At 38.7% G+C, this 17,221-nt stretch overlaps 1 protein-coding gene across 1 annotated transcript in view; it reads left to right on the forward strand.

Annotated features, from left to right (window-relative positions):
• LOC102760145 (nuclear body protein SP140-like protein) overlaps positions 1-17,221 on the forward strand; it is a 64,177-nt gene that overhangs the window by 2,795 nt on the left and 44,161 nt on the right. Inside the window, 5 exon segments of the mRNA XM_015561802.1 lie at positions 6,635-6,800; positions 7,488-7,656; positions 7,810-7,893; positions 9,664-9,813; positions 13,051-13,134. Coding sequence (XP_015417288.1) covers positions 6,635-6,800; positions 7,488-7,656; positions 7,810-7,893; positions 9,664-9,813; positions 13,051-13,134 — 653 coding nt within the window.

Here is a 17,221-nt window from a genome sequence, read left to right on the forward strand (position 1 = left end):
TTATCCATTTTGAGTTTATTTTTGTGTATGGTGTAAGTTGGTGGTCTAGTTTCATTTTCTTGCATATATCTGTCCAATTTTCCCAGCACCATTTATTGAAGAGACTATCTCTGCTCCATTGTATGTTATTGCCTCCTTTGTAAAATATCAATTGAGCATATTGGCTCGGGCCAATTTCTGGGCTCTCGATTCTATTCCATTGATCTATATGCCTATTCTTGTGCCAGTACTAGGCAGTTTTGAGAACAGTGGCTTTGTAATACAGCTTGATATCTGGTATTGAGATCCCACCTACTTTGTTCTTTTTCAGGATTGCTGTAGCTATTCGGGGTCTTTTTTTATTCCAGATGAATTTTTGGAGAGTTCGTTCTAGATCTATGAAGTATGCCGAAGAAACCCATTAAAAAATTTTTATTGCTTTCCCTAGAGTTTGCAATAAATATTTACAACTAGCTATATCCATTTTAAATATAGTGTATTGCTTCATGGTTAGTGCATGTCTCTTATAATAGGATGTAACAAATCCGTCCCTCCTGTCCTTTATAACACTACTACCAGTCATTTCACTTATTCATATCCTGTAATCACATAGTTGTTATTATTTTGAACAAATAGTTATCTATTAGATCAGTTTATAATAGGAAAAAATTATTGTACCTACATTAATTTCTTTCTAAGAGTCTTCCTTTCTTTATGTAGATCTGAGTTTCTGATACATATAATTTTTATTCTGCCTATATAACCTTTTTAAAAAAATTCTTTTTGGGTATTTCTTCAAGAAAGGTATTACCTCAGTGCTTGTTTGAGAAAATATTTATTTCTTTATCACTTTGAAGGTTAATTTCAAAGGATAAAATTTTTAGATTGGTGTTGTTTTTTCATCACTTCAACTATTTCTTTTCACTTTCCTGCATGGCTTCTGATGAGAAATCTGATGTAAGTTTTATCCTTGTTCTTCCATAGATAAGATTTTTTTCTCCTCTTCCTTTTGGATTCTTTTAATAATTTTCCTTGTCTTTGCCTTTGCCTTCTGCAGTTTGAATATGAAAAGACCTAGTATAGATTATTTGGATTTATCCAGTTTGATATTTACTGAAGTTCCTGACTCTGTGGTTTGTTGTCTATCATTAATTTTGAAAAAAAATTGGCAATTCTTACTTGAACCATTTCTTCTGATTTCTCTTTTATCCCCTAGTATCCAACTTACACACCTATTATACTTTTTGAGATTGTTTCATCATTCTTAGATAGTGTGTTTTGTTCCCTCCCGCCCCCCCCTCCCCGTATATTTTTTCTCTTTGTCTTTTATTTTGGGGAGTTTCCATTGGCATATCTTTAACTCACTGATTCATTCCTTGGTCATGTCCAATCTGCTGATGAGCCCATCAAAGGCATTCTTTTTTTCTGTTGTAGTATTTTTGATTCCTAGCATTTTCTTTCTTTCTTTTTTTTAAAAATATATTTTATTGATTTTTTACAGAGAGGAAGGGAGAGGGATAGAGAGTTAGAAACATCAATGAGAGAGAAACATGGATCAGCTGCCTCCTGCACATCTCCCACTGGGGATGTGCCTGCAACTAAGGTACATGACCTTGACCAGAATCGAACCTGGGACCCTTCAGTCTGCAGGCCGATGCTCTATCCACTGAGCCAAACCGGTTAGGGCAGCATTTTCTTTTTTTATTATATCTTTGAGTTTCCATCTCTGCTTACTTCACTCTCTGCTCTTGCATGTTGTTTGCTTTTTCCCTTAAAGCTCTTAACATTTTAATTAGTCATAGATATTTTAAATTCTTGTTTGATAATTTGAAAACCTTTCATCTCTGAGTCTGGTTTTGATGATTTCTTTGTCTTTTCAGACTTCTGCATGCCTTATAATTTTTTTTTGAAAGCAAGATGTGATGTATCAGGTAATAGGAACTAAGGCAAATAAGTGACTAATTTGAGGTTTTATGTTAATTTGGCTAGCAAATGGGTCATGGTTAATATTTGTTCCAACTGTCAGAGGCAGAGGCTTCAAAGTCTTCCAGTGTTCTTGTTGTTGTCTCTCCTACTTTTTAAAAATTTTATTCTCTGGGAACTCTTTCTTAAATCTGGCCTTGCATCCTTTTCAGCTGTAATCCAGTTATTTACTGGAACCCTATTGGTGTAGCAGTAAGGTGCAGCGAGGGAAAGCATTCTATAATGTTATGATTAAATCTCAGTCTTTTAGTGGAACTGTGTCTCTGGACTGTACATCTTAGAATGATTTCATAACTGTATCCCTTTACCATGCATCATTTGGATGATACTGAAAGGCTAGAAAGGTCTTAATTTTGGAAACTGCCCTTCCCCTAGGTCAGATAAGTCTGGGTAAAGTGTTTTCCCTGGAGAGTAGGCCTTTGTTATGGAGAATGCTCTGGTTGTTTCAAAGGTTTTGTTTTCTCATCCTCATGCCAGAAACTCAGGGGATTTTTTCTTAGCACTTCGCCAAGAATAACTGGTGAGGTTCCTGGGGGTAAAACTGACAAAAGGTTCTCACTGTCATATAAGTCAATAGTCAGTCTCCAGCAATTCATCAAATTTACCATTTAAGAGTTTCTTTGGTTTATGGATCTAGTTACTTCTGATTCAGGCAGCTGATATTATATGTGATTCTCCAAATTTGCATTCAATACAGATTTGGGGGTGGCAGTTTGCCCTGTGACCTGGTTTTTCTGCTAGGTACATGACAAGTCATTGATTTTTAGTTTGTTGACTTTTTCTTTCCATGAGGATGACAGCGATGACTTCCAAAGTATTTGCATGTCAGGGCTGAAACCAAAAGGCTAGTGTACTTTTAAAATCTCCATGTTTAGTTTTTTTTCTTTTAAAAAATATTCTTTTTGTTTTAAAATTAGATCTTGTTGTAATATGATCTTATAGCCAGAACATGTAACTGTTCATTTTCTCCGTATTATTTATTTCGCTTAATTCAAGGCCAAATAATTTATATAAATATATTTTTCTAATTTGTAAAACATATCGTGTGTGAGTGTGTGTGTGTGTGTGTGTGTGTAAATACTTTAGGAGTTAAGGATAGAATGTAAAGTGGTTTTTAATCACCAGGAAAAATTTGTCCATTCGTGGTCTTAAATTTTACTTTGAAAATATAAATATTGTTAATTTTGCTTTCAATCTTGTTTGCATTTGTCTAATGTGACTTGCCCATCTTTTTCAGTTTAAAATTTTTAATGTCACTTTGTTTTTGTTGCATCTTTTCTAGTTAGATTCTATTTTGGCCATTGTACTTTAAAGTGGTAATTTAATCTATTTTAAATGACATAATCTCCCTGCTTATAAATGTTTTGCACTTTTTATATCTTATGCTTCTTTGTTTTTTTCTGATTAAAAACAACAGAGTATATTTCCTTCACTATTTCTGTTGTTGTTGTTAATCCTCACCTGAGGATATTTTTCCATTGATTTTTAGAGAAAGTGGAAAGGAGGGGAGAGACTGAGAGAGACACATCGATTAGTTGCCTCCCCCACGCACCCCAAGCCCGAATGTGGCTAAGGATTGAGCCTGCAACTGAGATACCTATCCCTGACCAGAATCAAACATTGATCCTTCAGTCTGCAGGCTGACGCTCCATCCACTGAGACAAATCAGCTAGGGCTTCTTTACTTTTATTTTCTGTAAGATTTATAGTCTCATTTTTGGTGCTATTTGTTACCTTTAAGTTTTCTAATTAATTCTCAGATATATATTTCTCTAATTGATAGCATCAAATGTGAACCATAGCATTTGAGTTTACTATGGTTTGAAATAAGTCATTTAACTGAATTTTTTAATTGCCCCCATTCAATTAAAATTTTTAAATATAATCTTATGTTTTACATTAAAATTATTATGATTTTATTATTATATTCTCTCTTTCTAGAACAGTGCTTCTCAAATTCTTTGGATTCAAGATCCCTGTGTATACTTCCATATCACTGAGAGCCCTAAGGAGCTAGCTTTTGTTCATGTGGGTTATAACCATTGATATTTACCACATAGGAATTAAAACTTTGAACATTTAAACGTATTTATTTAATCATTAAAAATAGTAATGAACTCATTACCTGCTAACATAAATAACATATTTTATGAAAATGGCACATTTTATCAAAGTATATTTTTCAAAATAAAATAAATTTTATTTAAAAGATAGCAATGTTTTACACTTTTACAAGTCTCTTTAGTAGCTAGTTCAGTGGAAGACAGATTTTACTGTCTGCTTCTGAATTCAATCTGTTGTGTTATCATAGGCCATGTATTCTCTGGAAAATTCCACTTGACATTTGTCAGAGTGTGAGAGACAAGAAGGGTAAATATATATTTGTATTATTATGAAAAAAGTTTTTTTTAAAATCCTCATCCAAGGATATTTTCCATTGATTTTTTACAGAGTGTGGAAGAGAGAGGGAAAGACAGAGAGAAATATTGATATGAGAGAAACACATCGATTGGTTGCCTTCTGCACGAGCCTGGACCAGGGTCAGGGAGGAGCCTGCGACCAAGGTACATTTCCTTGACCAGAATTGAACCCAGGACCCTTCTGTTCATAGGTGGACGATCTATCCACTGAACCATACCTGATAGGGCTGAAAACAGTTTTTACTTTGATGACATGTGAGAGGGTCTTGCACAGTCCCAGGATATTGTCAATGTAAGAATGTGCAAGGCTATATAGCACCTATTAGAGTTTATTTGACCCAAACTGAGGACGTGCCCAGAAGCAAGCTCTTAACTAATTAATAAAATTCTCAGAGAATGGCAGTTTTGCAGCCTTCATTTATTTTTGTATATTTGAAATCAAAGGAGGAAGGAAGAGTGCATGATGTCCATTGTTGATAGATTAAGGAGACAGAGAAAGCAAGACGGGAAATCCATGACTGAGTAAAATGTAAAATGGAGAGATATACTTTTACATTGGTGGATGTAAGATAGTTAACATTTAACATTTACAGTGAATGAGGGTGGTATACAGGCAACAAGACCATTTGCTCTCTTGAGTAGTTATACCTCTAAGCATACTTTTAAATGTGCTTTTTAATGTAGTTATACCTCTTAAGGATCTGAAAAGAGTATTATTCTGGTATTTCAAATGTATGTTAACCTTTGAACACAGAAACAATGGACAGGGCTTGCTTAAGGCAAAGATAAACTTTTTAGTAAAGAAATTATATGTCTTGGGCATGACTATTCAGCATGATTTGCCCAGTAGGAATTTATGTTCAGATCACCCTATGAGGTGGCTTTCCATAGAACCCCCCTCCCCCCTTTTTGGTTGTTCACAGTTTTAAAATTTTTATAACCTTTTTTGTTTTATATTTGTATTAGTCACCATTTTCTGAGAGAGAGAGAGAGAGAGAGAGATTTGAAATATGTATTACAAGGAGTTGGCTCACACAATATGGAGGCTGGCAAATCCAAAATATTCAGTGTGGGTCAGTAAGCTGGAGACCCCAAGAGCTGATAGTGCATTTCCATCTGAAAGCAGTCTGCTGGAGGATTTCTTCTTACCCAGGGAAGCTGGCCTTTTGGTTCTATTCATGCTTTCAGCTGATTGGATGAGGCCAACCCACATTAGGGAGGACAAACTGCTTATACAAAGTTTACCAACTTAAATGTTAGTCTTGTCCCCAAATACTCTCCTAGTTGACATGTAAAATCAACCATTACTGCCACAACCTGTTGCAGCAAGGGTTCAGGAATCTGGGGAAGGGGCTGCGACAACAATGAAGAGACTAGACAAGAAATATAAATTTGGAAGACATTGGGGGAAGCCAGTGGAGAAGCCTCTAGTGGAGAAGCTCACTGAATCTCTGGACCCACAGCTTTTTATTTACTGGAATACACATTTGCCCTTTAGCAAAGCAAACACACATCAATGGTAAGGTTTGGTAAACAATAAAGGATTATCAGGTTAGGGGAATTACCTTCAGCTGTTCAGCCAGCCACAGGTAATAATATGCAGATTTTCAGTCCTGGTGAATATCAAAGTCCCAAGGTCCATCAGCTTTCTGAAGGACTTCTTGCATAATTATGACCTGCTGGTCTTAGCCTCCAGCACATTACAATATCATATTAATTTCTGTAAAAAGTTTGACTTTTAAAAAATTCCTTGTCTTCTGTAAAGGGTTCAGGTGAAAGTCTCTTTGTAGTAGTTTTGATTGGCACAGGGTGAACTCTTTCACTTTTCTATATACAAGTCTCTCGTAAGCTCAGTGTTTTCTTCTATTGCACCTTTGATTATTCTCTAAATAAGTAAATTCCATTTATTCTGGTCTCTTCACAAGAACACTATTGTACATGTGTTGGCTCTCCATTAACTATCTTTCAAGTCTAAAATCTTCTAGCCCACCACAAGCCTCCTAGAAACCCAATATCTAGGGAGGTAAGATATCAACCAAAGGACTTGTATGCATGCATATAAGCATAACCAATGGACATAAATTAGGGGGATGAGGGCATGTGCTGGGGGGTTGGGGAGGGGTGGGAGTGTCCAGGGAGAGGTCAATGGGGGAAAAAGGAGACATATGTAATACTTTCAACAATAAATAATTTAAATTTAAAAATAAAAAAGAAACCCAATGTCTGTTTTTACATCGTGTCTTTGTTTCTCAGGGACCAGAGCCCAGAGGACCAGAATCCAGAAGAGCAGGTTTTCTATGAGTTCATTTTTAGGCTCTTCAAGGAAAATAAGGTGGAGATTGCAAGTGCAATCACGAAGCCATTTCCTTTTCTTATGGGCCTCCGAGACCGTGGCTTTATCCCTGAACGGATGTATAATGTAAGTGAAGGGGCTTTCCTCCTGATAAACAGCCCCTCAATGTATTATTACAAAATTTGGGATGCGATGGACAGGCTAAGGGGCTCCCTGTGAGTGTGGACCTTCATCATCTTATACTTAGGGAGATGACAGGAGAAGGAGCACCACAGAAAGCATTCCCTCTTCTGTAGTAAGTGTTGGTGGAGGGGCATGGGATGAAGATTTGGCAGGATTGGAATGGAATGCTCCATAGGTACAGAAAATCTTAGTTTTATTGAAGACAAGCCTTATCTCTGTGAATTTTCTTTGCCCTTTGGCCAGGTCCAGAGCAGGGAAGAGTGGTTGTCTGGTTTCCTGGAAACTTCAGGCCAATGGAGGGCAGTGGGGTATTGTCTAGACACCAAAATAGCCACTCATTACGTCAGGCCAACTCTTGAAGCATTCTGGCCAGACTCTTAGAGCCCCCACACAATATTCAATTTGAAACCACTTTTATTCTTCAAAATAGCTCTCTCAAGCGTACACCAATGTTAGAGAATCAGGTTCACAAAAATAAGTGTATTTTTCTAGTGGGGAATATTTAAAGAGTCATCTAAATGTATGTGACATTCTAATATTTTCCAAGATAACAAATAGTTTATTTATAATCTGAATGTTCTCTAACCTATAAATGCATATTTATAAAATTGTCCTTTCAATATTTTTAAGCGTTTTCAAGATGCTTATAGTAATCGGGTCCCCATGGACAAAGTGGCATATGATGTTCTCAGTGAACTGGAGAAGAAATTTGACATTACAGTTCTGAATGCCTTGTTCAGCAGAGCTAACCTGAAGGCTTATTGTGATTTACGTGAGATTCTCATAAGCTTCCAAAATGGTAATTATAATTTTCAATGAAATTTGGGGATTCAAGTCCATTTCATTCCCTCTGAATTACTGGAGTCCAGAATGTACTTGGATGTGCAACTGTGAGATGCATCCCCTCGTCACTGCCAGAGACCTATAATTGCCTTTTATTTCCTCTTCTCAGTGCTTCATGGTATATTCCATGACCAAGCTATTGATGGTGAAGAAACAACAGAGATGCTCAACTGCCAACAAAGCTATGAACAAGGTAATTATGACTTGATAGAAACATGTTTTCTCATCTACTAAGAGGAAAGGAGATCACAGATCAAGAGACTGCATTCCTGAGGGGAGAGTATACCCTGGGGAAGGGATGCAGAAGGAGATGGGAAGCCAGAGCAGTGGTGTATTGTATGGATTCCCAATTAACCAACCAGACGTGGAATCCAATAATATTTCAGACAGAAGTAATAACTAAGAAGTTGGAACATACACTCAAGAGAGATCTTACTCTGACCAAAAGGCAGAATTAAGGGAAGAACTGACTGTAGTATTTGTGAGTTAGGAATTCAGTGGATCTTGGAAGGAGTAAGGGTTTGGTCCTTTGTAACATGTCCAAATAAGAAGGCTTTGGTGTGTCAAAAGAAGCTACTGTTGTAAATATGCCTAATAATATAGGAAAATAGAGGAAGAGAGTGAGTAGTAATTTTGTGTAGAAGAGAAAGTAGAAGGAGTCGTGCTGTGTAGAAAAGAAGAGAGGAAAAAAGAAAGGAGTAAAAAGGGGAGAAGAGAATAAAGGGCAGTAAGAATTTTAACAATGATGGTAGTAACAACACTTAACTTTTATGGACCACTAGGTATAAGGTCAGCACTTCATATGGATCAACTCGTTTAATGCTCACATATGAATTATGTACAATTGTAACGAATAACCACCAATTCTAAATTTTTAATCACTCTCTTATTTGTATTATTACTAATAATTAATCATTAAATTATAATGCATAAGACATTAATACTGAAAATTATTAATGTCACTATAGCAAAGTCACTATAGCCCAGATATATCTTTATATGTAGCATCTCTCTTAATCCTCATAACAATGCTATCATAGGGGGTTCATTATTCCTATTTTTCAGGAGAAGTGAAATATGAGGGAGGATAGTTAGTGCTGTGTGCATGTCAGATAAATAGGAATTGGGGTATCTAGGACTCAAACCTTTCTCTCCACACTGGTTGAGAGCAAAGACTCTGAGACCCTACTGCCAGGCTTAAATCTTGGCTGTACCATTTGCTTACTTGGGCAAGTTACTTAATTTTGGTGTTTGAATAGCCTCACCTGTAAATCTGTATCTGTATCTAAAATAATATTGTTGTAAGAATTAAATGACTTTATTTACACAAAGCATGTAGTCATTTTTGGCACAAAGTAGCTCAATAATTCATGGCACAAAGTAATTGCTCTGTGTTTACTACTGTTATTATAATGTATACCTGACCGCAACAACTAGATATTTAGTCAGTGCTCTACACTTTGAGATTTCTTTTCTCAGACACCCACTGAAGAAAAAATTATTTTTCAGGCTAGAGTAGCAGTTAGTGAAACAGCTTTAAAGCCCAAGAAAAGGTCATTTTTAGGCAAAATGGTCTACAATAAATTTATTTATTTGCTAAATGTTTAGAAATAGTCAATGTAAGAAAAACCGTAAGAATATAGTCAGCTTTGCCATTTAATATGAATTCTTTAATTTGGATGGACACCTCAGGTATTATACATTTTTAACTGTATTAATATATTTGTATAAACTTTGGATTTATTTTAATAATCATACTTATTATTTTGAATACAGACAAATTTCTAAGAGTATAAAGTGTACATTAAAAAGTACAAAATATAACAAAAGTATGTTTAGCGAGTCATCTACTACTAGGGTAGGGGAAAGGAGAATGAGGTGGTGGAGGGATTAGTAGTAGATATTAGTAGAGTAAAAGAGGTTTAGAGAAAACAAATTCTTCAATACTCCTAATGTGATCCAGCTGAAGCCCTACCTGGAGATGGAATCTCAGAGTATCTCAGTGATGGACATCAAATGAGTATAAAGGAAGAAGATTCATCTCATGACCTAAATACTTCAATACAAACCCAGGAAATGACAAATGAACCTGCCCAAGAATCTCAACAAATAGGTAAGTTTGACTCAGTCCAACATTCACCTGGATGACTCTGAGTGAATTTAGCACATATGGGGAGAGGGAAAGGGCTGTGTCATCTACCTTAATAAAAGAGAAAGATGCAAATTGACCATGCCTTCATGATGCCCACAAGCCTATCAGGAGTAGTGGGTTAACAAAGATGGTGGGTTAATTTGCATACACAGGCACCAATTAGCTGGGGCAGGGTGGGATGCTTGCATTGTTGCCATGGCGACAGTACAGACATCCCACACTGCCCCAGCTGCTCCGGACCTCTGGGCAGTGTGGAAAGGCGGAGGAACAAAGGCAGAAAGGTGGCTCTGGGCCCAAATGAAGGCAGAAAGGCAGCTGGGCTCTAGTGAAGGCGGTTCCAGCAGCCAGGGGAAGGAAGACCTGTTCTTGCACAAATCTTCATGCATTGAGCCTCTAGTGTGGTTATAATTCAGAAAGGAGGTCCCAAGGAGCCTGAAATAGGGCAGAAGAGTAGTCCAGAGTCTAATGTAAGGAGATGTATTTACCAAAAAAAGGTCTTCAGTTTATATGGAAAAGGAGAGAGGAGGAAAAGCACAAAGAGACAGAAAAGGTAGGATGCTCAAATAGCATAGAGGGAGCTGGAAGGGAAAACTAGAGACAAAGAGGAAAGAGTTGGAAGCCTCCTTGGGGAAGACAGAGGCAAAAACACATAGTGATAGGAGTGCCAAGGAGAGAGAAGCCCTCATAACTAAGGATGCACAAATAGTTTCTCAGCAGAGGTAGCAATGGGAGCCTGACTAGAACTAGAATTGTGAGAAATGGAGAAAAGTAGAATGAGCTGGAAAATGACTGAAAGAGGCAGAGTAAACATGGAAAAATGAACCTTCACTCCTATTTCACACCATTCACAAAAGATAATTCATGTTGGATCACAAATCTAAAAGTCAAGGCTAAAACTATGAAGCTTCTAGAACAGTGATGGCAAACCTCTGACACGCGAACTCATCTTTTTGGTTGATTTTTCTTTGTTAAATGGCATTTAAATATATAAAATAAATATCAAAAATATAAATCTTTGTTTTACTATGGTTGCAAATATCAAAAAATTTCTATATGTGACACGGCCACAGAGTTAAGTTAGGGTTTTTCAAAATGCTGACACGCCGAGCTCAAAAGGTTCGCCATCACTGTTCTAGAAGAAAACACAGGAGAGTATCTTTGCAACTTAGCTAGGCAAAATTTTGTTATACAGGACACAAAAAACATGGGTTGTAAAATAAAAACTTGGTAAATTGGACTTCATCAAGACTAAAAACTTTTGCTATCCAAAGACATCATTAAGAAAAAGAAAGGCATGTTGAGAGAATGAGAGAAAATATATACAATATACATACCTGACAAAAGGTTTTACCCGGAATATTTAAAAAACTCCTATGAACAAATAATAAAAAGACACACCACTAATTCAAAAAATAGACCAAAGCCTTTAACAGACAATTTATGCAGAAGCTACAACATGACCAACAAGAGCATAAAGTATACTATGTCATTAATCATTAGGTAAGTGCAAATTTAAAACCACAACAGACTACAATTTATTCACCAGAAATGTTAAAGTTAAATAGACTGAAAACACCACATGTTGGTGAGAATAAGAAGCAATTCAAACTATACTCACAGTTACATTTATTACAGGAAAAAGATACATTAAAATTAGCCAACAATTAGTCTGGGAGGCCTCCAAAGGGTTCCAACCTCAAAGCTTCCATTTTTCTCAAGATGCATTACCCACATGACATTGATGTGTAACCATGCACACAGAAGATTGCCAACAATATTCCATGCATATTATCAATTCAGGAAGCTCACCCAAACTTTGGTATTCAATTTTTATTAGGGCTTTATTATATAAGTACTAGAGGCCCGGTGCACGAAATTTGTGTACTTAGTGGGGGAAGGGTCCCTCAGCCTGGCTTGCGCCCTCTCACAGTCTGGGAGCCTTCAGGGGATTTCCAACTGCTGCAGAGGGGGGAGAGGCTCCCGCCACTGCCACTGTGCTTGCCAGCCGTGAGTCTGGCTTCCAGCTGAGGGGCGCTCCCCCTGTGGGAACGCACTGACCACCAGAGGACAGCTCCTGCATTGAGCGTCTGCCTCCTGGTGGTCAGTGCACATCATAGTGACCGGTCATTCTGCCGTCAGGCCAAAACAGGCTCTCCGACATCCCCCAAGGAGTCCCGGAGTGCGAGAGGGCACAGGCCAGACCGAGGGACCCCACCAGTGCATGATCGGGCCCAGAGAGGGATGTGGAAGGTTGGCTAGCTGGGGAGGGACTGCGGGAGGGCTCCAGGGCATGTCTGGCCCATCCCGCTCAGTCAGGACACCAGCAGCAAGCTAACCTACCAGTCAGAGGGTCTGCCTCCTGGTGGTCAGTGCATGTCATAGCGAGCAGTTGAGTGGCTTTAGCATATCATTAGCATATTACACTTTGATAGGTTGAATAACTAACCTGACAACCAGGCACTTAGCATATTAGGCTTTTATTATATAGGATGATTGATTGAATTGGGGTTGAATTGAATCTTTAGCCCCCACCTCCCATCACATGGTTAGTCTTTCTAATGTGGCCAACCCACACAGAAAATCTATCTAGTATGGCTGGCCCTACCCTTACTCATCTTATTAACATAAACTATCAGGTGTGGTCCAAGGAGCCCACTATGAATAACAAAGACACTTCTGTCTGTCACTTGGGAATTTCCAAGGGTTTAGAAGTTACCTCCAAGAGCCAGGACAAAAAACCAGACCACTCTTTTGGCAAGACCATGTTCTTTACAGCATAGGGCCCTTTCTCCCCCCCCCCCCCCCCCTTATTTATTTAATTATTTACCTTTTTATTGAATTCATTGGGGTTTCATTGGTTAATAAAATTACATAGGTTTCAGGTGTACAATTCTAGGCAACATTATCTGTATATTGTATTGTGTGTTCACCACCCCAACTCAAGTCTTCGTCCATCACATTTATCCCCCCTATACCCTTTTTTTTACCTCCACCCACCCCCTGAAATGTTCCAAATGTAGACTGTGATGTTGGTTACACAACTGTTTTTCGATCAAGTAATGTGCATCTCAGTGAAAAAGGGGAACAAGGCTCTGTTGGGTGTAGTCGTTGGTGCTTGAACATTAGAGTTCAGCTTGAGGACACAGACGTCTCTTCTCTGATCACTGTGTTCTGTCATTTTCTTGTTACTCTCTTCAGTGTGCTGTGAACACTCACCTGTCCAAGTGAATAATGCAAGAGGGTTAGAAGATAGACCCAGCTTGCTGCCACATGATGGACAAGGTAACTATCATTTAACTTATCAATTCAGTATTAAATCTTTGTTTTCTTGACCTCGTGGAAGCAAAGATGACATTTTATTTCCTATTCTAGGCCTGTGCTGGCCCCACTTTTCCTATAAGTCCTTATCTGCCCAAAGATGTGAGAGAGACCAGGAGAAAAGGAATCTGAGATTCTAAGTAGACAGAGTATCTATTGATGAAATACATAAAAAGAGAAATTAGAAAAGGTAGACAGATGGCAGTATATGACAAATTACAAGAATGGATCCAGTTTTTTAAAGAGAACATGCAATTATACCATTCCAGGTTGGGATGGGGATAATTTTCAGTTAACTTCCCAGAACAATTTAGAGTAACTTTGAAATAATGTGACATGTCAGTTTCACATGGCAAGCCCTCATTATGCAACTGTCCAGTTGGAGGTCCCTGGTTTTGTAGTCACAGTCCAAGAGGAGACTTTTGGAGATGATGAGAGAAGGGAACCTGGAGGATTAAATCACATGGATAGACAAAAGTTAAAACAGTATTGGCAGACAGAAAGTCAAGGTAAAGTCAGAGATAGATGAAAAAGGAAAAAGTATAAGACATCATAGGACAGATAAGCAAATAATTTTTGTTCAATGATAAGAGATCAAAATGGAGAGAAAAACATCTAGAAAGGGATAGATGGAGAAGAAAAGAAATACTAAGAAATAGGGAAAGTTGGGGAGAAGTACAAAGGCAACATGTGGAAAAAGAATGAAAGGAAAATGGATGGAAAATAGGTTGAGAGTGAAAGAGGGTAATGGAAAGAGAGGCACAGACTAGGACAGTGATGGCGAACCTTTTGAGCTCGGCGTGTCAGCATTTTGAAAAACCCTAACTTTTAACTCTGGTGCCATGTCACATATAGAAATTTTTTGATATTTGCAACCATAGTAAAACAAAGATTTATATTTTTGATATTTATTTTATATATTTAAATGCCATTTAACAAAGAAAAATTAACCAAAAAAAGTGAGTTTGCATGTCACCTCTGACACGCGTGTCATAGGTTTGCCATCACTGGACTAGGACATAGTAGGTTTGAGGTATAAGCATCTTTGGGTACAAGAGTTGACCACATTAGCTGTGAGGTTTCAGATGGAACTGTCCTTAATTATCACAGTTGCCCTTGCAAACTACTCAGATTGCAACTGGCTTTTCCTGAATATTCCAAATCTCCACCCAGGTTATCTCAGATTCCATTTACCCATGGACCTGAGGACCAGGGATCTGATAGAGATCTGCACTTGAATTTTTTCAAGAACCTTAAATGAGGCAATTCTAGACCTGAAAACATATAGACTAATAAAGAGAAATTTTATTTAAAAGAAATATGAGAAAAGAAAAATGTGAAAGTTTTACAGATAGAGGAATGGAATGTTAGGTTTAATGTTGATTTATGGAATGACAAAATGGCTTTGCTGGCACTCAAAGCTTCTCACTTACTATTTTTTTGAGATGTTAAGAATTATAAGGTATGACTGCAAGACTAATCTAATCATAAACATTAAATGACTGCTGTAGCCTCAAAATAACAAGTAAACCTTCCCACTAATTCCAATGATACAGCCTTTATGCAAAATATTTCTAAAACTTCAGTTTTCAAATTCCTGATGAATTCTCTCCCTTTTAGAATTTAGTTGATTTAAAGTGGAAAATTTATTCAGAATAATAGCATTGATGAAAAGGGGGACAGTTTTTGCTCATTTAAAGTACAGAGTGAACTCTCTCTTATCCATGTTTCTCTCTCTCTCCCTCCCCTTTTCTTTTTTTTTAAATTAATCTTTATTGTTGAGATTATTACAGATGTCCCTCTTTTTTTCTTCCCATAGCTTCCCTCCACCCGGTTCCCACCCCACCCCAGGCCCTCGCCACCTATTGTCTTGTCCATAGGTAATGCATACATGCATATAAGATCTTTGTCTAATCTCTTCCCACATACCCTCTACAGTCCCTTCCCTCTGAGAATCATCAGTTTGTTCCATTTCCATGCCCCTGATTTTATTCCATTCACCAGTTTATTCTGTTCATCAGATTTTTTATTCATTTAACTTTTAGATTCACTTGTTGACAGATATGTATTTGTTGTCACTTTGTTGTTCATAATTTTTATCTTTAACTTTTTCTTCTTCCTCTTATTATAGAATACCCTTCAGCCCTACCCGGCTTGGACCAGTGGATAGAGGGTCTGCCTGCTGACTGAAGGGACCCAGGTTCGATTCCAGCCGAGGGCACATGCCTGGGTTGTGGGCTCGATCCCCAGTAGGGGGTATGTAGGAGGTAGCCGATCAATGATTCTCTCTCATCATTGGTGCTTCTATCTCTCCTCCCTTTCCCTTCCTCTCTGAAATCAATAAAGAAATATAAAAAAGAAAAAACAATTCAGCTAAGTAAATTTGAAATACATATTGGTTTAAAAAAACAAAAAGAATACCCTTCAACATTTCATATAATCCTGGTTTGGTGGTGATGAAGTCCTTTAGTTCTCTTTATTTCAGTCAGTATATGCTTAATTTCTGACTGGTCCTTTTCCATTTTTTTGGCATTCTCACTAAGTTCCTCAGAGATTTCTAGAAGATTCTTGAGTAACCTTATAACTGTGATTTTGAACTCTATATCGAGTAGTTTGCTTTCTTCCATTTCTTTTATTTGTGACATGTTTCTTTGTCTCCACAATGTGGCTGCTTCCCTGTGTTTGTGTCTATGTATTGGGTAGCTGCTAAGTCTCCTTGAGTTGATAGAGTGGCCCTGTGTAGTAGGTGTCCTATAGACCCAGTGGCTCAGCCTCCCCAATCACCTGAGGTAGACAGTCTTGGTGCACTCCTTTGTGGGCTGTGTGCACAGTTTTGTTGTAGTTGAGCTTTGATTGCTGTTGGTGTTACTGGGAGGAATTGACTTCCAGGCCAGTTGGCTGTGGGGACCAGCTGTGATTACAGCTGTGGGAGAGCTGCTGTACAGGAGTCACCCTATGGAGCAGGACTTGCTTCAATGGGGCTTTGGCTCACTGAGTCTGCCCCTTGAGTGTGTTGCTTATGGATGTGAAGAGTTGTAATCTGGTATGGTCTCACACTGACCACTGGTATACTGGCTCTTGGATCTCCAGGGAGATGTAAAGTCAGCTACTGTCTGGGGCCATCCAGCAGGAGCTACAGAGAGATTTGCAGATTCCTCCTCTTTGTATCGGGTTTGGAAGTGGCTGGACGAGGCCCAGCTGTGAAGCAAGGCAGGCTGGTGCTGGTGCTGGTTTTTGGCCTTTTATGGATAGGTTTTGGGCTCCTTGACCCAGTTGCAGCTTGTTTAACAGGTTTTTTGCCTGAGAAAGGACAGGCCATTCATATACAAAAGCCACTGCTCACAGCTTGGGTGGGGTTATAAATTGGGTAGGGTAGGGTCTCAGGAAATCACCAGGGCAGAGCAAACAGAAATGGCTGCCAGTCAGCCATGCATCAGGGAGGTCCCAGCATGGGAACAATGACCGCTTCGAGCACTTCCGTCTGGAAGAAAGCCACCCCCAAGTTCCTGTCCAGACAATCCAGTTTCTCCCCATATGTGTCTGGGGCCCCTAGAGCCTTGCCCAGCACTGGAGCTCAGAAGAAGTGGGAACTTGTAAATTCAGTTCATGGTGCCAGCCTTTTAAGAGGAGCAGCTGGGTCTCCAGCAGCCTGTGTATCACTCAGCCCCAATCCGCACTGGTTTTTACAGCCCATAGTTCTTAAGGACGGCAGGGACTTCTTTCCCCAGTTCTGGGACCTTGGGCTGGAGCTCTGGTGTGGGGGTGGGATCCCTTGCTCCTCCAGGCAGCCTCTGAAGAGGTCATCTCCTTCCCTATTAAAGAAGCAGCACAACCAGGTGTCAGATCAACCTGTTTCACGCCTCCTCACCTCTAGCCAGTCTCAGTGTACTTTCTTCTTTACCTCTCTAGTTGTAATACTCCCACTCAGCCAGCTTTCCCGTGGTTCTGGATGATAGTTGTTCTGTATTTTAGTTGTAATTTTGATGTGGTTGTGGGAGGCAGCAAGTACAGGTGTTTACCTATGCCGCCATCTTGGTTCTTCCTCACTCCC

This window comes from Myotis davidii, unplaced genomic scaffold (genome assembly GCF_000327345.1).
Source record: "Myotis davidii unplaced genomic scaffold, ASM32734v1 scaffold370, whole genome shotgun sequence".
Classification (NCBI taxonomy): domain Eukaryota; kingdom Metazoa; phylum Chordata; class Mammalia; order Chiroptera; family Vespertilionidae; genus Myotis; species Myotis davidii.